Source organism: Filicampus tigris, chromosome 3 (assembly GCF_054856515.1).
Source record: "Filicampus tigris isolate MCC_2025a chromosome 3, RoL_Ftig_1.0, whole genome shotgun sequence".
NCBI classification, from domain to species: Eukaryota; Metazoa; Chordata; class Actinopteri; order Syngnathiformes; family Syngnathidae; genus Filicampus; species Filicampus tigris.
In genome coordinates, this window is record NC_141219.1 from 31,778,550 (window position 1) to 31,801,555 (window position 23,006).

Here is a 23,006-nt window from a genome sequence, read left to right on the forward strand (position 1 = left end):
AGGCCGTGAAGGAGGGGAAGTGCCCAAAATAAATAAGTAACTTGTTGACTGCGACTTCTGGCTGTCTGTTGGACCCAAATAATTATACAATATGACAAAACCAACCCCGGGGCTCGACAAAACCAACCCCGGGGACTGACATCCAATCAGAGTGTTATGCTTACTCTCTTCTATAGCATCTAAGTATTTGCACATTTTTTAGTGTACAGTAAACCCTCCTCCATTGCGGGGGTTACATTCCAGATCCCCCCCGCAATAAGTGAAATCCACAATATAGAAATACACTGTAGAAATACTTCCATGGCTTGTTTTTTTCTTAGGTTTTAAATACACTTTAAAATATTACAGATCCATTTAAAACATTTAATATATTGATAGAGACCAAGAAAAATTGATTAAGATAAATATATTATACAGGGCAAGAACCATCCAACATTATCCAATCCCATCATCATGCAAGTAAAAAAAATATATATATATTTTTTTCCCAAACTGATTTATCATCTTACAATGTACATCAATAATCATGAACAAAGATATACATTTTAATATGAATCTACCGCCCTTGTATTCTGAAGGCGTAAAAACCCTGGACCGAAGAGAATTGAGGAATTCAAAAATCTTTTTCTAATCAGCAAGGAGGAGGCTGAGCTTCAAAACTTTCCCTTCTTCTTTGATTTATTACTGGACAAAAAAAATCCATGGAATAGCAGGACTGCAAACTCAGAACCCGCGATGGAGGGTGGTTTACTGTATTTCTACTTCATTACCTTGTAACTGTGTAATTACTCGATTCCATCACAGAAGAAGTATATAGACATTTTTTCTCAACACATTTAGACATTACATTACGCCTTACATTTATTGGTGCAACGTGTGACATCCTCTCGCAGGAGATGAACTTCACCCTGTAAGTGAGAGCACATCTGGTTGCAAGCACCCCCAGAGTCCACACTCAGTTGAAGTCGGTTGATGTGGTTCCTCAGGCGGCCCAGAGCATCCCTGGAATGATTCCGCAGCTTCCGCAACTCATCATCGAATGTCCCACAGAATTCACAGCCCTGCCCAAGCAACTCCACCTCTGTCACAATGCGGTTAAAGTGTTCACCATGGTCACCAGTCAAAGCCTTGATCTTACGGATGTCATGACTCAGGCCCACAACCTAAGATGTGAACATTTACACGTTAATATTTGTGAAAGCAATCACCACAACATCTGTGTTTCCTTAATTTTAATTTTTTTTTTTTTTTTTTTTAATGTAGACTTGTATTTACCTTATCATTAAGAGAGTCTCCAGACACATACAGGTCTTTTAGTTTGGTGTTAAAATGTCTAATTTGATCCTCATTGGCAATCACTCTCCACTCCAGTGATTTCCTTGTTGAATTATCTTTTTCTATTTCTGGTAATACCCCTCCTCCCACAGTCCCGCTTATTGCTTCATCTACACCAGTACAACCACTGCTTCCACCAATGCTACCTTGGCTTCCACCAGTGCCAGCTCTGCCACCACTAGTGCCACCTCTAGCCCCACCAGTCACACTGTCATCACCAGCAGTGTCACCGCAGCCTCCACCATTGATTGTACTTCCCCCTCCTCCTATTTCCCCTCCTGCTGTCATGCCTGTACAGCCACACTCCTGCAGCTTCCTGTTCACGAGGGAGGTTCTGTTTTCTAGGTTTGATAGTGTCTTGTCATGTTCATTCACCCTTTGCTTCACAAGCCCCACATCCAGCTCCACATCTGTAATCCTGAAGGCCTGATCATCAAAGCGGTCCAGGAACACAGTCCGAAGGTCACCGAGTTCTCTGTGGAAATAGTCCTTTAAATCGTTTTCCAAATATGCACAGCTTTGTTCGGTTTGCTCCATAGTCCCATTGACCCGTCGTTCCAAATCCTTCAGTCGATTATTAAGTTTCTCCTCAGTTACCACTACATCACCACTACTTCTTTCACCTTCAGTACCAATCTCGCCTCCTCTGAAGCCTCCCTCCTTATTACTGCTGCCATTTCCTCCCTTCAGCTCGTTGTTCAGGCGGTTGTGCAGGACATCAAAGCTTTCTGCAGCTGAATTGATCTTGCGCTCAGTATCTGTGACACGGTTTCGGAGGTCATTGATTGTGTCACAGCATCTCTTTGAGCTCGCTACATCTCGCCGCAATCCATCAATTCCTTGTCGATAACGAACATCTATTGCATTAAGCTGCTTCTCAAGGGAACGAATTCTTTCCTGGTCTTCCTGCTGCTGCTTGTGCAGATCCTTCACACCAGCCTAAAAAACATACAAAAGTTAATGCATAATTCTGTGACAAGCGGTGTAGTGAAGTAATACTAATACCTGACAGGAGGAACATGATAGTGAAACCCTTCTCTCAAGCTCTTCAAGGATCTCCTCCTTCAGTGAGTTAAGACTTTTTCCACTCAGACTTCCTCTACTCAGACCTCCTTCCATATCATTTCCTTTTCCATTTACTAAATGATTGTTGATGCTCACAAGGGTTTTATCATGAGCCTAATACAAAAGAACAACAATCTGAATTATATTTTCATTTTTTTGACAGCAATAATGGCTTCTAAAGCAAAGACAAATCCTTACAAAGTTGGCTGTGAAACCAATGTACTAACAGAACTACTGCAAATGAGCAACTTAAAGTCATTCTGTTGATCATAAATGGGTGGTGTGTGGGTGGTATTTTCCAGAGGTGGGCATTCCGTCAGACTGACGGACCGGTCCGTTACTGACGGATGCCCATTTTGCTGACGATTGATGAATGACGGGACAGCTTTTAAAGATGACAGACTGACGGATAACGGAAGTGGGTTTTCATAATAATCCATCAGTGTAATCGTCACTAACCACGTTTGTCAGTCCATCTCTGATGGACCGTTAGTCCATCACTTGCGGATCATCACTGATGTTTTTTTGGAGGACCGACTGACAGACCAACGGACTACTGTATTTTCCGGACTATAAGATGCTACCTTTTACCTAGGTTTTGAACCATGCGGTTTATATAAAGGTGCGGCTATTCTGTGGATTTTTGGGTGGTATGCTGAAGTTAACTGACAAACTGGAGTGGCAGCGGGCAGTGAAATTAAGATAAGTACAGAAAGTCCTTAATTTACAAACGACTTCCGTTCCTACACTGGCGATGTAACCTGAATTTACGTGTATGTGGGATTTCACTGTTAAAGTAGAAATTTAAATCAAAATACTTAGTATAAAAAACGAAAATACATTAAAATAAAAAGCATGCGATGCTGTATTAGCTTTACTGTTGAGAGGTGGATGGAGAAGAAGGAGAGGAGGGTGAGAAAGGCAAAGATACTGCCGGCGCACAAACAGACAGGATCGAGGCACTCTGCGCATGCTCAACAGCAAGGAATTCTGGTCTTTGTAGTATAGGAAGTGCTTGTATGCGGAGGTGCGCTGTTTGGCGTGCAACCCATTGCAAATACACAAGCAGAAGTACAAAAGCACACTTTTGGAGTGAGGAGGAAACCGGCTGCTTCATTCCTGTGGTGAGTGACATGAATATAAAGTGTTTCATTGACAGTTGACAGTAGTGTTGTTCCGATACCGATACTGGTATCGGCAAGTATCCCGATACCACATTAAAATGCTGGTATCGGCATCGGCGAGTACGAACAAATGAAGCGCCGATGCTGGTTATTGATACTGGTATCATTCTTTGAATGCAGTGCGCATATTTGAGAGCCGCACACAGGAGGGAAACAGAAGAGCCTTATCCAAATGCACATGCATGTTAATATCTAGCCCATGTCGCAATCTCACCAGCACGAAGAGCTATGGAAATCGGCTGTTTATTCAACACACGTATTCTGTGTGTATATATGTTACAACATAGGGCTGTGCAATTAATCGAAATTCAATTACATTTTCGATTATTACACTCCACGATTGCAAAATTGGCATAATCGTAAAAAAAACATTATTAATACTAATTTTGACTTTTGAGGCATGCGCTCACGAGTTACTCCACTGCGCCACCCTCTCCAAGCTAGCTAGATAGTGAGCTAGCCAGCCATCCAGCCCGTACCCCGCACCCGACAAGTCACACTGCACACGCTCCTACTCAACAGAGTTTTAACAGAGTAACAGACCTAAAAATGGCACACGAACTTCCACAGGAACGACTTCTAAACAAGCAAAGCAAGTCAAAATCGCTTATTTGCTTACATTTTGGGTTCGCCGTGGAAGACGGTGAGCAAAGACGTATAAAGTGCAAGTTGTCTCTGCACCCACCGGCAACACGACAAATCTATTCAACCATCGTTTGGTTTACGATGATGTTATAATACACCAAAGCAAGAAAACACAGAGTCGGATTTGGCTTCGTGCGCAACGTTGAAACACTGTACGCAGCAACCTCCACCCATCAACATCAGAGAGAAACAAAAAGATAACAGAATCTATTGCCCGGACAAGCCTTCCAAATGTGTAGGGCACAGACTCCACTTCGCAATCGGCATGAGGGATTTATTTTAAATAACATATCTTATGCAAATATACACTACTTTTACCAGCACAAAAATAGAAACCATGTTAAACATTATTATTGTGACTTAAGTTACATTTCTTGTGTAGTCTATAATATGAAGTCAAAATTTTTGTGTTTATTTTTGTTTCAAATTGCTTCAAATGCAATTTGCAAACATATTTTTGGTCATTATACTGTGATACAGTTTATATATGGCTTACTGTACTGTAATTGTATAGATTACTAGTATGTAACAGTCAACATTTAAATTAGTTTGGCCCAATCAGCATATTAAATTTATAATTTATCAGAAGCAAATTACTTTATTACTTTAAAAACAAAACAAAAAAGGCTCCAGACAAAGGTCTAAATGTATGGATGAATAGCATATCTGTTATTCTGTCAAAATTGGCATTTTACTCCAAGCAGTGAACTACTTTGGCAATTTATAAATGAATAGCAACTCCAATGCTCAGTTTGTTTATACAAAGAAACCATACTTTAATTGATAAATTTGCACTTTTTACATTTTTAAAAATAATCTAATAAATATTCTTAGGTCCAAAACGAACTTAAATTATTACCGTATTTTCACTTTTTTCATAGTTTGGCCGGGGGTGCAACTTATACTCTGGAACAACTTATGTGTGAAATTATTAACACATTACTGTCATGGATTGTTAGTGCTGACTTATGTTTTGCCTCCCTCTGCAGGCGCTTTAGGGCTAAAGCGCCTGCAGAGGGAGACAAAACATCATAAATACAAGTCAGCACTAACAAGCCATGACAATTACTTCTATATCATTTCACATGTTATTGTAACCAACATAAAGGAACATAAGATACATCCTAAAAGCTATTAAAATGCATGAATAATTCAAACGGTTAAAGTCTAATGTTTTGTTAAACTAACAGGCCTTGCAAGTCGAGGAAGCCAGTTCATCCAAACAGCTAAACATTCTCAAACAAACTCCACTGACTCCAGGTGTGCAGCGAAGTTGCCTGTTTATATTGTAAAACTGCACAAGAAACAGAAAATACTATCAATCTATGCATTACATACACATGTATTTTCATAGACATGAACAAGATGAGCCTATGCTAACGATTATCGATCGCAATTAGCATTAGCGATAGCGATTAGTATGTTGAATCAACAACCTACAATTATCCACAATTCAGCTCGTATATAAATGTCATTACACACAATTGTCTAAGTTAGTTTCAGACGATGGTTGAACAAGAATAAACCACAAACAGGCAGACATGCTAAAAATTAGCAACCGTGATTAGCATTAGCGATAGCGATTAGTATGTTCAGTCAACAACATAGTACAATCAGCCACAATTCAGCTCCTATATAAATGTTGCATGGTCATTACCGGTACACACAATTGTCTAAGTTACTTACAGACGATGGTTGAATAAGAACGAACCATAAACAGGCAGTTGCCTGCCTCTGGCTGGGGTATTGCATCATGCAGCCACACACATAAGGAGGAGCACACTCAGCAGAAAGGAGAGGAAGACATAATTATGACCGAATACATGCATACTTTTGGAGACTTGGAAACATTCTACATGGTCGGGGATGAATAAAAGACTTATTTAAGCGATCTACAATCGTTTTGGTGAGTTTAGTTATCTTACCGTAACTTTCTTAGCTGTAGCATCATAGCTCGATGGAAATGATGTGTACTAAGCGCACAATTTCCTCCCAAAATGCGACTTATACTCCAGTGCGACTTATATATGTTTTTTCCCCTTTATTATGCATTTTATGACTGGTACGACTTGTACTCCGGAGCGACTTATAGTCCGGAAAATACGGTATAGTGTTTCAAAGAATTTTGTCTTAATATTTTTTACATGTTTATTAAACCTGTTCTTGTTTTGTAGCAAAAAAATAATCTTTTGAATAATCCTGATTTTGAATTATTACCAAATTAATCGTGATTAATATGTTTTTCATAATCGAGCAGCCCTGTTACAACAGATATTTCACAAGTGATGATTTAAATATGAATAATTTTACATTCAATTCTTTATAATTACGAGAGAAATAGTGCTTATATTTAGATTTTTCAAATTGACTGCAGGTAAACGTAGTCATCCTGGTTCTGGGGACAAAATGGTGGAAGAGGCACGGGCCTCGTAAAGTCAAAACGTCGTAGGTCAGTTACGTCGTAATTCGAGGACTTCCTGTACTTTATTTTATCTTGGTTCTGTTCAGTTTTAATAAGCAAAGTTGCTGCCGTGTTAAAAGGCACTGTTAGGAAATAATCTGTTCAGTTATATACATGTACATTTACAGTTCTCTTCAAATCATTCTGTAAATGCAGTAAATATCTAATCAACATAGGTGCAGCTTATATATGTTGTTTTTTCATATATATTTTTAAATAGAGTGGGTGCGGATTATATAAAGGTGCGGCTTATAGTCCATAACATATGGTAATTGATGGATTTAACTGATGGACTGACGATTACAATTCAGTTCATCACAAAAAATGACTGCTGAACGACGTATGGGTACCCTGGCCGCTGATGCGTGACGTGAAGTAAAATGCCCACCTCTGTTATTTTCATTAATCAATGAACTGGTTAAGTAAAATATGTCAGGAATGTAGGATGTGCACATTATAACAATGTGCTCTCCATTGTTGCTTGTCACTCCACACTTTGCGGGATAAAGTGAAAAAATGACCAAGATTTACCATGCCAACTGTACTGTGGTCCATCACAAAGTAGTTTGGGTGACACTGGTATTTATAACAGCAGTAGTAGGAGTAATATTGTGAAAACTGATGTCACCTGTGTGCGATTATCAAGTTGATCCAGTTTAGTCTGAATGCTGTGGATTGTCTCCTTAATCTCTGGTTGAGCTGCATCAGCAGGGTTTCTTGCCCCGAAGGATATACCACCGCTGCCATTAAGATCAGGTTTGTCGTTCCCTCCTTGAAAGTGCTCGTTCATTGAGGTGATGGTAGATTGCAAGTCCTCAATAGTCTTAGTCAGGGTGTGAATCTTTTCCTCCAGCTGCCTCACCTTTTCATTATCGGCCCTTCCTGGAGAAGAAACAAACAGCAACTTAAGTGTTTGTATTCACAAGGCATCTGAGGAAGGCCAAATAAACAGGATCCAACAAGACACTAAAGACAACTAACATTATGTGTTTAGCGAGTTTTACTGTAATGATTTAATAGCTGTTTTTCAAACATGGTTTTCTCATGTGTCTTATCAAATCTGGTTCCTGTCATGTGGTTGCCCCATTATGGTAATACACATTAGAATGGATTTACCACTGTGTCCACCATTCTGTCCAAAGCCACTCTTGATGCCTCCTTGTCCTGGCTGGAGCTGAGGCCTGTTGGAGCTTCCTGTCCCACCAACTGGACCGTTGCTACAGTTGTCGCCACTGTAACCCTGGCAACACTTCCACTCCATCTGTGTCACCATTTTATAAGATACTTTGTACATGGGCCTCATGTAGGTACGATAGCTGTAAAGACATACATCAGAAAACTGAAAAAGTGGATATCACCATGCAGACTAATCAGTGTTTTCACTAGTTGAATTTTGAATTTTACATTTAGTTTTACTATGTTTTACTTAGTCGTGGAATGTTTTACTTAGCAGCACTGCTGCCTCATAATAAGAAGGTCCCCGCTTAATTTCTACCTTGAAACTATCTAAACCTGACTTTGGCACTTTTCTGTGCAGTGTGGTCCCCCTATGACTGCGTGGTTCCAGTTGACCAATGCAAACAATACAATGCAAGTACCATATTTTCGGACTATAAGCTGCTACTTTTTTCCTAGGTTTTGAACAATGGGGTTTATATAAAGGTGCGGCTATTCTGTGGATTTTTCTTCCACTGCTATGGGTGCTCTAACCAGAATCACAATACAATACAATGCAATACAATGCCCTTAACACGATGTGACTGCAGTTGGAGGACTTCCACAGGCGAGAGCGCTATGCACTAGGTTATGCATTAGGTGGTATGCGGAAGTAGAGCAATAAAAGGTGGTTAACTGACAAATTGGAGTGACAGATAAGTACTTAATTTTCTCTTGGTTCTGTTCCGTTTTAATCAGCAAAGTTGCTGCCGTGTTAAAAGGCACTGTTAGGATAGAATATGTTCAGGTACATACAGTTACACTTCAAAATCATTCTGTAAATGCAGTAAATATCAATTTTTTTTTTTTAATAGAGTGGGCGCGGCTTATATAAAGGTATAGCTGATAGTCCAGAAAATCCGGCAGTTAATAATGCTACAGTAGATTGCTGCCAGTCGGAGAGCACCTCAGGAATAATAACAAAATCTGTAGCTAGTACATTTGGAATTGAAGATACTAGGGAGAAGGGACACAACATCACATCCATATTTCTACCCTCAAAGAAGTGTATGTATCCTGTAGATTGGTAGGTTTCCAAATTGTTCTAATTTTAAAGGAAATGCACCTCTAGGAAATTATGTAAAGTGAGATGAAAAGAATTATGAACTGTGGGAAAGTTCCTGGCACATTTACGTCTGCTAGACCTCAAAAATACTATTCTGAATGAAGCCCCATCTGCAGACGCTGAAGATGTTGAAGAAGACGCCAGTAAGAACGAAGAAGCGTACGCAGTTCTAATTCAGCTTTTGGACGACAAAAATGTGTCTCTTCTTGTGAGAGAAGCCACCGAGGATGGCAGAAAAGCGCTGCAGATCCTGCGCGACCATTACGCAGGTAAAGGAAAGCCGCTTATAATCAGTTTGTATACGAATCTGACATCTCTCCAAAAAGGTATGAACGAGAGTGTCACAGACTACATTATCCGTGCAGAGTCTGTCATCACAGTGCTGCGTAACGTAGAAGAGACGTTGAGTGATGGTTTGCTGACCGCAATGATTTTTAAAGGGCCTGCCTGGCACATTCAAGCTATTCTCTGTAAATACACAGAGCGACGAATTTAAAACAAAACTGTGGAGCTATTAGAGCAAAGAGAAGTTTGGTGCCTCGGCAGAAGACAGTGTGATGAAGGTGAAAGGAAGAGACAATCACCTATTTCACTTGTGGCCAAAAGAGGCACACAGCCGTGGAGTGCGTGTCAGCTGGTGAGTGCAAAGAGCAAAGACAGTGGTGTCGCCTCTGCAAAAGCGCCACACATAAGGACGCAAATTGTCGTCAGAGAAAGTGGGACAAAGTGAAGCAAGCATTGGACGAAGAGGACCATATGTTCACATTCAAGGTGCAGCTGGACGAGCCCGTCAGCATGATGAAGGTGAAGGGCCTCATTGTCGGCTCGGGAGCGACAAAGCATATCATCACGGACATCGCAAGATTTGAAGAATTTGACCCAAGCTTTAAACCCCAGAACCATATTCTGAAGTTGGCTGATGGAGAGCGGGCCAGCGGGATTGCAGAAGAAAGGCACCGCCAACGTGCGCATAAGAAACAGCAAAGACTGCATTGTCGACATCATCCTGCTTTACGTCCCATCATTCTTCCAGGATAGTTTTTTGGTTAAAGCGGCGACAGCGCTTTGACAGCGTAACAGTTATTTTCAAAGAGAAACAGAATCGACTCATCCATAAAAATGGTATGTCTTTTGATATTATAACACACAAGACAGACTCTTTTATTCAAGCACTCTTCATAATGTCATGTATAAGTGTAATGTGTGTGATGAAATATTGTGAATTAATTGGCAGTTTAATTTATGTAATGACATCGACACGACCAGATCTGAGTTTTATTGTGAGTAAATTATCTCACTATCTTTTTGAACCAAAACAACAACATTGGGTGACAGCTAAACGTGTTGAAATATTTATAAGGCACTGTGGACCAGGAATTGTGCTACAGGAAACATGTCAATCTAAAACTTGTAGCCTTTTGTGATGAAGACTGGGCAGCTGATCAGAATGACAGGCGTAGTATGACTGGCTACTGCTTTAGTTTGTCTGAGAGTGGAGCTATTATTTCTTGGAAGTCTAAGAAACAGCCCACAGTAGCTTTATCCATGTGTGAAGCTGAATATAATGGCTTTGTCAGTTACCGCACATGAAAGTCTTTATCTTGTACATTTACTCTCTGAAATGGACAAAGGATCAGGGTATGTACCTGTCACTATTTTTGAAGACAACCAAGGTGCTATTACCCTCTCAAAGAATCCAGTTGATCATCAGCGGTGCAAGCACGGCGACATTAAATATCATTTTGTCCGATCTGTTCTTGACGATGGTAAAATAATAATTCATTACTGTCCTACAGATAGAATGGTGGCATGTATTTTTACTAAACCTGTAAATAAAATGAGGATGAATACATTTTTGATTTTTCTATTTGGCATTTAAATGTTTGTATGCATGTATATATAGAAAATAGAACAGAATTGTTGTCTATTTGATGCATTGTCTTGTACCCATTAACCGGGGCGGGGTTAAACACAGGTGTGCAATCAATAAATGGCTGCACTTCATTCACATTTGTAGAATGATCGTGATGCAAGCCAAACAGAAGAGACTGCGTTTGGTGACTATCGATTGATCTGCACCAGGTGCACACTATTTTGGGCGGCTTCCTCCGTGCAACGGATTAGGGATCGAAATGTGGCACAGACATTTTAAAACTTTAACGATTCCGGGAGAACCAAAGTGCTAGTCCTGGTTCCACTCAGTTCCAGATTCCCGGTGCCCAACCCTACTTGTGACTGACCTCTGTTATCCCAACACAATGACGAGAAACATTTGTTGGAAATAATTGCATTCAAATTTACAGCATGTTTAACTTTGTATGTCCCACTTTTCATTTTTTCCTTCAGGAACGTTGTCCTTCTCCTTCAGTGACAGACATGACTATGACCTACCTCAACATGTGGCACTCTGGTTTCTTATTTTTATTCTGTCCCTAGAGAAGAGATGCTGCAGTCAACCACAACTATGTTTGAAACGAGCTCTCAGTCAATCAGGCATTTCAAAATAGAGTGACCCTTGATTGCATCAGATTGTGAGGCTGAAGAGACAACTCACAAAAAGCAGAGAATTAAAACAGAAAACAGGCATTCGACAAGCGCAGATGTTAAAGTAATTGAGCAGTCTGTGTCAGATTTTTACCAAGCTCATTTTGAGCACAGCGTTCTATTTACAAAGTATTTTTTTTAAACACCCAATGTGAGTTAACAGAAGGGGGAACAAAACAATGTTTAGATTAGGGGTGCATTAGTGTATGTCGGGCTGATGAGTATGTTTGTGTGTGTGTGTGCAGTACTCACACGACCACATGGCTGCACTGACCGCTGCCCCAGGCACAAGGATGGTAGTCTGGTTTCACGTATGTCTCCACTCCATCTTCGACAACACAACTTATTGTCTTTGTTGCCACGTATGCACACCAATTCCTGGGGAACACACACATATTTTGAGCTCTCATGGTGCTGTCTATTGTCAATGTAACAGTCTTACAATAAATAAATGTTCCAATTCCAAATATGGACAGTGTGACCTATCCCAGTCACGTGGTGACATCAGCATTCATCCAAGAATAAAAATTCACTATATTTTGGTGCTCTTTAAGTGCTTTATCAATGCAGAATTTTTTTTTTTAATATATCGGCAGTTGTGTGCGAAAAATAATCGTTTTTTAAATTTATTCTTTCTTTTTCAATGACCAACTGTGCAAAAGCAATGTGTAAAGCAGAGCTTATATTTTGTCTATGCATGTATGCTTGTTTGTTATTAGCAAACCAAATACCTCACTAATTTCGATAATACGTTGTCAAAATCCATGAAAGAAGAGATTCTATTTCAAGAGTGTTTTGTCAATCCAGAAAAAAAAGTTATTATTGAGAACTGATCAATGGAAGAAGGCTTCTTCTCCATTATTGTCAATTGGCACCCACATTTGCATTCCTGCTTTACAGGACAGGCATCTCAAATTGTGGCTTTTCAAGTTTACAACTATGCTCTTTTTTTGTTTTTTTTACTTTTATTATGAACAAATTAAGATTTAAAATTCAATAGTAGTCATCTGTACAACAACACAGCTTTGAATATGGTATAGAAGTCTTCAAATTCATTCTTCCAAAACATGTCAAACATGCCCACATCACATTTTTACGGAGACCTAGTCAATAAAAGTGGCAATGTGCTACTATAAGTTAAAGCACATTTCTGAACAGACAACACCTTAAGTCTGAACTGATACTACAGAAAATAAGCAATTGCAAAGCCAAGGATGATCAACCAAACAGGGATTCTGTCTCATTTGTTCACTGAGGATGCTATACCAGCAAAATGAAGTCGCATATGAGGAACCATGTGTAGGCCTAGCTGCATGTGAGACCACTGACGTGTCTATCAGTGCTCAGCAATCAGTTTATTAAAGGCATTTCAAGAAAGACAAGAATATATTCTACAATATGATGACTTGTTAGGTGTCACTTTCTAGTCATTATCAAAGCTGGAAAAAGAGCCAACATCAGCCAATCTCTTTAATTCAAAGGGGACATGTACCATATTTTCCGGACTATAAGCCGCTACTTTTTTTCCTATAGGTTTTGAACCTTGCGGCTTATAATAAAGGTGTGGCTATACTGTGGCTTTTTCTTCCATTGCTAGGGGCGCTCTAACTGGAATTAGAATTAAGATTAAGAAAAAAATCAATGCAAAGAAGAATACGCAACTCTTTCTTTAGCAGATTGAGCACGGACAACAAAAAATCAATGCAAAGAAGAATTTGCGACTTTTTCTTTAGCAAATAGAACACGGACAACAAATTACAAACTGTTACTTATTTTCAAATCCTTTGCCCCTTCATCATGAAACCTGTTATGTATTTATGACACCATTAACAGGATGTGACTGCAGGTGGAAGTGTTCAACAGGTGAGGGCGCTATGCACTAGGTTATGCATTAGGTGGTATGCGGAAGTAGAGCAATAAAAGGTGGACTTTAACTGACAAACTGGAGTGTGTTCAGTTATTAAATGTGGGTCGAAATCCAACAGACCCCACACGAAGAAGTTTGCATGATGCAAGTTTTAAGTTGAAGGCGATCGATCTTGCTATCCAGGAAGGAAACTGTGCTGCAGCATGCAAGCTTAACTGCACACAATGAATCTATGGTGAGACGTTGGAGGTGGCAGCGAGAAGTGAAATGCAGATAATTACTGGTTATTTTCTCTTGGTTCTGTTCTGTTTTAATCTTCAAAGTTGCTGCCGTGTTAAAAGGCACTGTTAGGAAAGAATCTGTTCAGGTACATGTACTGCACATTTACAATTCTAAATCATTCTGTAAATGCAGTAAATATCACATTTTTCAACATAGAAGATGACAACTTCATGAGTCATCATCATCATCTTCCAAACCGCTTATCCTATACAGGGTCGCGGGGAGGTGCTGGAGCCTATCCCAGCCGTCAACGGGCGAAGGCAGACTACACCCCGAACTGGTCGCCAGCCAGTCGCAGGGTACACACAGACACCATCACTGAGCGGGAATCGATCCCACGCTGCCCGCACACAACTCAGGCGTGTGTACCACTACACTATCAGTGACCTAACTTCATGTGTTTCACAGCAAAGATGATTAAAGTGACTTCAAACACAGGAGAAATTAATATAAATACTGGTTATTTTCTCTTGGTTTTGTTCAGTTATAATCAATATAGTTGCTGCCATGTTATATTTACAGTTCAAAATCTTTCTGTAAATGCAGTAACTATCTAAATCAGAATTGTCATGACAGAGTCCAATTGTGCGTTAATTCCCAAGAAATGCTGAGCACATGGTGATAGTCCATCCATCCATCCATTATCTCCCGCTTATCCGAAGTCGGGTCGCGGAGGCAGCAGCTTCAGCAGGGAAGCCCAGACTTCCCTCTCCCCAGCAACATCCTCCAGCTCTTCCGGAAGGATCCCAAGGCGTTCCCAGGCAAGCCGGGAGACATAGTCTCTCCAGCGTGTTCTGGGTCGTCCTCGGGGTCTCCTGCCGGTGGGACATGCCCGGAACACCTCACCAGGGAGGCGTCCAGGAGGCATCCTAATCAGATGCCCGAGCCACCTCAACTGGCTCCTCTCGACGCGGAGGAGCAGCGGCTCGACTCTGAGTCCCTCCAGGATGGCCGAACTTCTCACCCTAGATGGTGATAGTATTATTTGCTAATGTCATCATTGTTGACTGATGAATATGTCAACCACATTGGTTCAGACCATACAAAGCATGACACTGTGGGCTTGATCACAAATAGCGGGCACTAAATTGCATGTTCAACTCATAGTTGAAGGATGTATTTCGTGTGATCTACATTTGTACTACTACAGGAGGTCCTTGGGTTACGAGCAAGTTTCGTTCCTACGCTGGCGACGAAACCTGAATTTCCGCCTACGTGTGAATGAACCTTTTAATACTCCCTAAATCTCTAAATAAATATCCGATATTCGTTGGCGTTTCGCCTTTCTCTGACCTTTTGGTGATATCCATCTTTGTTTCCATTGTAATGGCTTTCTTGCTTTCTTTTTTACACACACACTATGGGGCTGGAGACAAAATGGAGGACGAGACTCTGGCGTCATAAATTCGAAGCAGCATAGGTTGAGTACCACATAATTTGAGGACCTCCTGTATTGCGATTAAGATCCCAAACAGCAGATACTAAATTGCGCGTCCTCTTACTTTTCTAGCAGATTGTGTACTGTTGGCAAATGTGTAAAAGTAATGGAGACCATTTAAGTAGTTCAAATTTTTTTGAGCTTCAAGTAGCCATAAAATCAATTTTAAGTGATGGAATTAAATTGCTGGGGAAGAGGCAAAGTAAGAGACAGAATGAAACAGAAAATAAATTTATCGCCGATAATTTTGGGCAAATCAACGAATAAAAAAAAAACATGTTTTGTATGAATCAACTAAATCAGAGTGTGTGGCAATTGGATGCATCTACCCATCCTGCAATTGCTGTGTTTAAAATTAGTAACAGCAGACCTGAAAAACTGCACCGAGACCATGACGCGAGGACAAGCAGAATTGAAAGGAGTTTTGGCATAAATGAAATGGCATGACTGCTTCTTGTGACTGGCATCATTCAGAAGCTCCAAAATTGCCTCATTGAATGTCAACGGATGTTGTGATCATTTTTGTTTCTGCCTTTTCAAAAATATTTAAACGAAGGGAAATGAACTGTTATCCCAATCATTTTGACTGTGCGAATCCCAAAACAACACCAGTCATGGTTACATACACAGATTCAGTTCTACACCTGCCTTTCAGATGCAGCATTAGAAGATGTAAAATCAAGCCTCACAATTCAATGTAGGCTGCCAAATCAGATAGTAAATACTACATTTGTCTCTTTGCAAATGTTCCTCCCAGAATGCACAAAAAGAACTGAGCAGTAATTTTGCACATTTGGCAGGAGCAATCCTAACAAACATAAACCTTCAGTAAATTAGGCTGTGTGTGTTTAAAGTGAGTTGAGTGGGTGTATTCCAAAACAGCTAACAGGAATGTGACTTTAAATTTCCTCACATGCAAGTAGCAAGTATCTAGTGTTATTTCTGAAAACAGTTGTTTCCTGTAAACGTTTCTTTGATCAATGACTCGTAAATGCAATATTTCCAAACCAAAATTTCAGTGCTGGGGTTAAAAGTGCAAAAATCACGGAATTGTAGGATTTAAAAAAGTCGAGCTCCCAGAAAATTATGTTTTTTGTCTTGACCTTTATAATTTGGGAAACCCTAATTTTTATTTCTGACATTCAATATTTGGTTGTCATTTAAAAATTACATTAAAATGTCTTAATGCATTCATTTTGCATTCAAGTCAGTTGCCAAAAATGACATTTTAATTTCATCATCTTTAGAAACTTTGAGGCAATGAAACACATGTTGAAGTGCACACGAATGTGGTTGGTTTATAAGGCGGCTGAACGATTGCCTATGTTCTGTCGTTCTGTGGAGATGCTGTAGTTGATATAGGGACGTTTAATAAAACAGTACAGTTGGCAGCACGTCGTGTGTTAAATTGGCTGACTTTATTAACATAAAAAAGGCATGGACAAAAGAAAAGAGGAAGAGGCACGGACGTCATAAAGTCGAAACGTCGTTGGTCACGTACGTCGTAATACGAGGACTGCCTGTACATTACAGGAATACTTTTACTGGACCCTTGTCGACGTAATGGGATCATTTTTGATGGATTATGACATTGTCTTGGACATTTATGAGGCTGAAATGGTGAGTTTTTTGTGTGTTTGCGATTGCTGACTTAATTGCTCGCCGAGCCTGCAGATATGATTGGATCTTATAATGTTTGGCATCATTCAAATCTCCGGAAACTCATCTTTCTAACCACCTAACATGGCCCGGAATTCTTTGAAGTTTTTCTATATATAGCTAATGTCCCGCGGTCGGGAAGCGAAAAATCCACCCGTGGGCCAGTGAAATCGCAACACTGTGTCATATGTCAGTTTTTGTTGATTATGACAGCGCCATGTGGACAAAAGCAGTAGTGTAGCAGTGGCAGTAGTTTAGACAAAAGTTAACCACATTTCCTATGCGCGCTAGCGCATAGTGTTGTGAAATCCTGAGCACTCACTGGCCTGCAAGTTGCACTGAATTACATTTCTATTTCCAGAGGCTTTGTGAAAGATGAATAGTGATGAGGTAATTAATCTATTTTTGTTTAAACAATACTTTTGTTTTTTTGTTTGTTTTGGGGCTTCTGCCATGACACCAGTAATAGCGCATAGACGTTCGAATCGACTTCATCCTTATAGCGAAAGGAGGAAGTGAGTATGCCGTGAAGCAATTCAGGATATTTGTATTTTTTTGTGTGACAGGGTTGCTTCCAACCTCCGCAAAGTTGCTTAGTGCCAGTAAAAACTTTCAGTCTCCCCCTCCATGTCCAAATCCTCCTGACTTCTGTGGCAGGCGAACAGAAAAGTTGAGGAATATCATCAGGTCATGTAAGAAATGCTTTTGCCATGATGTTATGGGGGGATGGGCGGGGTGGTCTAAAAATCTCAAAGAATTAATCATACATTTGCAGTCTTGTTAGCTTAGTCACTTTGTGTGTGGAATCACACTCCTCCTTTTGGCAGGGTGAGTACTAGGATGTCATTAGAAGCACACTGAAGTAATGATTTATTTCCTGCTCAGGGTCTGACATCATCTGAGTGTGTGTGCGGGTGAGTGTGCGTGCGTTTGTGTGTCGGTGTGTGTGTGGGTGTGCGTGTGTGGGTGTGTGTGTGTGTGGGGGGGGGGGTGTTGGGTTGTCTGTGTGCGTATGTGTGCAATAAATGAGAGGCAAAGATACTGTCAAACAAAGCAACCGAGCAAATCTTTTCAAAACAAAATACATTTTATTCTATGAAAGGCAGATGACTGTATGGGTTGAAGTTAATGCTAATTTCCTGTTAGGATTTGAATGAGATCCACTGACTTTATCATTAGCACTAGCGATGTTTTAAAAACTAAGCATGTTTTGTATATAAGGAGATTCTTCTGAGTATTGGTGAATCGGTTTTGGCCATTACCAAGCAGCCTGTTTTTCTGGTGTAGTGCCCCAGACACATTTCTATTCACTGGCTTTTGATCCGACCTGAGACAGACAAATTTTCGGCTGTTTTCCGGTGTCTATTGTATGTAATGTTTTGTGTTAATTTATTGATTTCACTTGTTGTATTATGACTATTTTGTTGTTGTATGTAAAGTGCTTTGTTACAGCTGTGACTGTTGTGAAATGCGCTATATAAATACAATAAAATTGTATTGTATTGCATTGTATTGTATCCACTGGTCACAGTGAACGTACACTGAAACCTTTTCAAGACAATTTCTTGAGCAACACATCAACAGCACTGTGTTGCACCATTCACAAATGACTTATTTTACTGAAAGCTCTTTAACAATGTCCACTTTTTAGGCCATGATTTGTAAGTTTGCATGCTTACTCACAATAGCACTGGTGTCGAAATGAGCCACCAAAAGGACACCATGCCGTTATTTTTTATTTCATTTTTTTATTTTTACTGCGTCATGGAAACGGGGCCTAAATCTACCGTATTTTCCAGACTACAGTATAAGCCGCACCTTTCTAAAAGCCGCACCTTTCTATACATAAATAATATTTTTGTATTTATGTACATGTTCAGGGGTTGAAAGTGTCTTTTTGGCATACCGACGCTGGCAAGTAGAAGGAACATTTCTACTAGACAGATGTTTTTATTTTTTTTGCCAGACAATACAGTAATATAAAATTGTTGATTTGTGAGAATTACTTTTTCATATGTTGGTCTGTCTAAATTGATTTTCAATCAAAGCAATCACATTGTGTCTCTTCACAATATTTTATTAAAAGGTTCTCCACAAGAAAGATATGGACTTTCCTTCTTTTTTTTAAGACCACTGGTCTTCATAAATTACTAAACAAATACAAAAATCAGTCACATCACACAACATTATCACCTGTCGTTCTTGACATAAGTCGTGGAACAAATTTGCATGGTTGTCCTTCAAATGTTTGGACAAATTTAACATGTTGCCTCCCTTAGCGAGGCAGACTTTGTACAGCACCGCTTGAACTGCGGTGCTTCTGTGTTCAGTGGCTCGCCATTGTCATTCGGTTTGAACCCGAAGTACTTTCACACCGTACTTTGGGTCCCTGTTTTATCAACGGGTACAGGCTTTTCTGCGGCTGCTGTTCCTCGTTGTCTTCCACCTGCTTTGTATGCGCAACTTCGCTTTCTCTCTCTGCCGGTGAGCATGCAGCAAGGAGGCGGAGACGCGTGGGCAACTACATCACACTCGCTGGCCTCGCCGCGCTTAATTTAAAGAGACAGGCTCCAATTTATCAATTCATCCATCCATCCATTATCAATACCACTTATCCTCACAAGGGTCGTGCTGGAGCCTATCCCAGCTGTCTTCGAGCAGTAGGCGGGGGACACCCCGAATTGGTTGCCAGCCAATCGCAGGGCACACAGAGACAAACATCCGCACTCACAATCACACCTAGGGGCAATTTAGAGAGTCCAATCAACTTACCATGCATGTTTTTGGAATGTGGGAGGAAACCAGAGTACCTGGAGAAAATTCCACACAGGGAGGCCGGAGCCGTGATCGAACCCACGACCTCCGAACTGTGAGGTGGACGTGCTAACCAGTCGACCACCGTGCCGTGCCGCCTTTATCAATTCAATCACATTCAATAAAATGAAAAAAAGTAACGTTTGTTGTTAAATTCAGGATATATAGTACCGTTTTAAAAATTCTAGTATTGTGGTTAGGGCTGGGAACCTCTAGGTACCTCACGATACGATACGATTTGCGATACAAGGCTCACCATAACGATTATCTCAAGATATGACGATACAGCGATTATCGATATATTGGTCAGGAAATCAATCCACGATAATATACAAAACAACTTTTCAAAATTGATGTTTTTCAAAGAAAAAAAACGATTTTTTTGTACCATTACTGAAACACAATATTAAATTCAAGTGCACATTTTCATAAACAAATACATGTCTTCCTTACAGCGACACTTAATTATTGCAACAGATCTGCAAACAAAATGAGTGTCTTAACTCACTCTATCCCAATGACATTATATGTCATTTCACAGTGGGTCTGAAAAAGTCTGGTAGTGACTGACTTAGACACTATTGTAGGGCAACATGTCAGGAACATTCCCATTCTGTTGTATTTATAAACAGTGACAATTGTTATGTAATAATGCTGTAAAATGCAAATCTACTGCATAGCCTCTAGCTGCATTTAAAGGGAAAAAAAGAAAATCAAAGAATAACTTTAATGTAAGCAATGTTAAATCCAACAAACTTTTGCAATGTGCGCATCACTGTGGATTTCATGCAATTCACGGATTTCAAGCACGTCTGATTTGAGTTCCCAATCGCTGATAAAATGCGCGGTGGTGGCAGTAAAAGACAGTGTGTCCCTTGATGTCCATCCATCGCAGGTAGACCCACTGGTTCTTACAACTCGAGTGCATTCAATACCTGAAGCCTGTTCTCTTCCTCCAAAGTTGTAATTTGTTTCTCAGTGAAACGTTTTTGACTTTATTTCATCATATTTCGTAGCGTGACCCTAGAGTGCGCATCATGTAGCGAAAACCACCATTCTCAACTACGATATAAGGGCAGAGATCATTGCAAATATACACACAGATGCTGTGTGTGATCGACTTCGTCCCGGGAGAATTAAAAGGGAGTTTTGTTTGCAGTAGAGAACCCACGCGGGTCTGGCCAGGATGCAAATCTAACAGTCTTTGGGTGACTTTTTGGCTTGCGACTGGTGCTGCGTGATGTGCTGCGGCTGTGCATATACGGCATGTTTCAAGTGCACCTTAATTTTTTGTGAGATATTCTTGAATATAGAAAATTCCTTTGCCATTTTAGTTCCATCCGTACACCTGTAAAGTCCCAAATGCAGTCACACCTTTTGCATGATGCCGGCACATCTTTTAACTTAAGTCTTTCGCTTGCTAAAGCATGTTCTCTCGCCTGACTACTTCCGCCCGCTTCCCCCGCCGCTCCTCTGCGGCGCGCCCCTAGTGGACCGCCAAATAATCGCCCAATAAGTAATGAACACTAAAGGAGTCTTACAGCGGCCGTATATTAATTTAAAATATCGATACTTGGTGAAGGCGTATCGATAATGCGTCATTAGACAAAACATCGTGATGTATCACCATATCAAGATTTTGTCACACTCCTAATTGTGGTACTATACTGGTACCGATATACCGTGCAACCCTATATCCTAATGCAGGGGTCGGCAACCCGCGGCTCTTTCATTCTTATGTTGCGGCTCTGCGTGGCTTGAGAAAATAAATTATACGTGTCTGAATGAAGTGCATGTTATTTGTCTTAAAATTGTTATTTGTCTTCCAATTCAGAGGCCCACGATTCAATTGGTTTCTGATTCAGAGGCCTACAATTCGATTCAATTCCGATGGTTGATAATTAATCTAAAAACACTGGTACCTTTTTTAAAACAATTGCAGAACTCAAGGAAGAGCAAGCATTTATATTTCACACTTTGACTTGTGTCAACACAAATTTTAAAAAGTGCCAATGGCAGTTTTGTTGTAACAAATGTCTGTAACATCTCCTATAGCAAAAATGTATAAAAACTAGTGCTCTCAAGCGGTTCAAATTTTTAATCATAGTTAATCGCATTTTTTCATAGTTAACTCGTAGTTAATCGCATATTTTATTTATTGTAAAAAAAATCCCTTGATTTTTCTGTCACATTATTTTCTTGAATTTTAATACCCTTAACATGAATAAGAGGATTGCTTTTCTTATGCAAGTACTTTATTCAAGCGAAGTCAACCCAAACATATTATTTTTTAAGAATATGCTCCATGCAAGTCCACTAGTTGAAACTAGGCATTCTGATAAATATTGCTTTTGTGGAATAAGAGTTAATCCACCTGTTTTCAGTTATCACCGAGGGCGGCCATTTTGTCACTTCTGTTGACTGAAAATGACATCACAGTTGCTCAGGGCTCACGGAACGACCAATCACAGCTTACCTGTTTTCTGAGACTGAGCCATGATTGGTCATTATTTGAGCCCTCTGCGCATCATTGATGTCATTTTCAGGTGAAAGAAGTAATAAAATGGCGGACCCTTGAGATGGTAAAAAATTGATGGATTTTACAACTGAACTCATATTCCACAAACACAATATTAACCAGAATGCCTTGTTTGAACTAGGGGGCCTGCATAGAACATACTCTTGGAAAAAAAAAATGGTTGGGTTGACTTTCCTTCAATTGAAAAAACAAGCATTGGATTCAACTCACGCAAACAGCCCCTCAGCCCTTTTCAAACACACACACAAACACTCACACACACGCGCGTCTTTCAGCTGTTACTAAAAGCATGCTACTGAACACCAATTTATTGGCTTACCTTGTCTTGCTTTAGAAAGAAAATATATATGACAAACACAACGCTGCATTTTAAGGGCAAGGAAAGTCTATCTAATCTAAGCAGTTTATGTAACCATATGATGTATTTGTATGTGCAGTATTTATGTACAGTGCCTTGTAAAAGTATTCACTACCCTTGACATTTTTTGTGTTTTGTTGCCTCACAGCCTGGAATTAAAATGGATTTGCATCATTTAATTTACAGAACATGCCCACAACTTTGAAAACGTGATATATTTTTTATTGTGAAGCAAACAACAAATAACAGAAAACATTATTGTGCATAAGTATTCCCCCCCCCCCCCCCCCCCAAATGTCAGTACTTTGTAGAGCCACCTTTTGCGGCAATCACAGCTGCAATTCATTTCTGAGAAGTCTCTATGAGTTTACTGCATCTTGCCACTGGGATTTTTGCCCATTCTTCAAGGGAAAACTGCTCCAGCTCCTTCAGGTTTGATGATTTTCACTAGTGAACAGCATTCTTTAAGTCTGACCACAGATTTTCGATTGGATTGCGGTCTGGACATTGACTAGGGCAGTCCAAAACATTTAT

General features: G+C 40.1%; 1 protein-coding gene across 3 annotated transcripts in view; it reads right to left on the bottom strand.

The window, feature by feature from the left end:
* The window catches only part of LOC147150654 (EMILIN-1-A-like), a 77,927-nt gene that overhangs the window by 36,453 nt on the left and 18,468 nt on the right, over window positions 1-23,006 (bottom strand). For all 3 annotated transcript variants that reach the window (XM_086025777.1, XM_086025779.1, XM_086025778.1), the window contains exons 2-7: window positions 11,768-11,893; window positions 7,807-8,006; window positions 7,319-7,572; window positions 2,341-2,514; window positions 1,276-2,274; window positions 860-1,163 (exon numbers count right to left, since the gene is read on the bottom strand). In XM_086025777.1, the coding sequence (XP_085881903.1) occupies window positions 860-1,163; window positions 1,276-2,274; window positions 2,341-2,514; window positions 7,319-7,572; window positions 7,807-8,006; window positions 11,768-11,893 (2,057 nt within the window). The remainder of the gene's footprint in view (window positions 1-859; window positions 1,164-1,275; window positions 2,275-2,340; window positions 2,515-7,318; window positions 7,573-7,806; window positions 8,007-11,767; window positions 11,894-23,006) is intronic.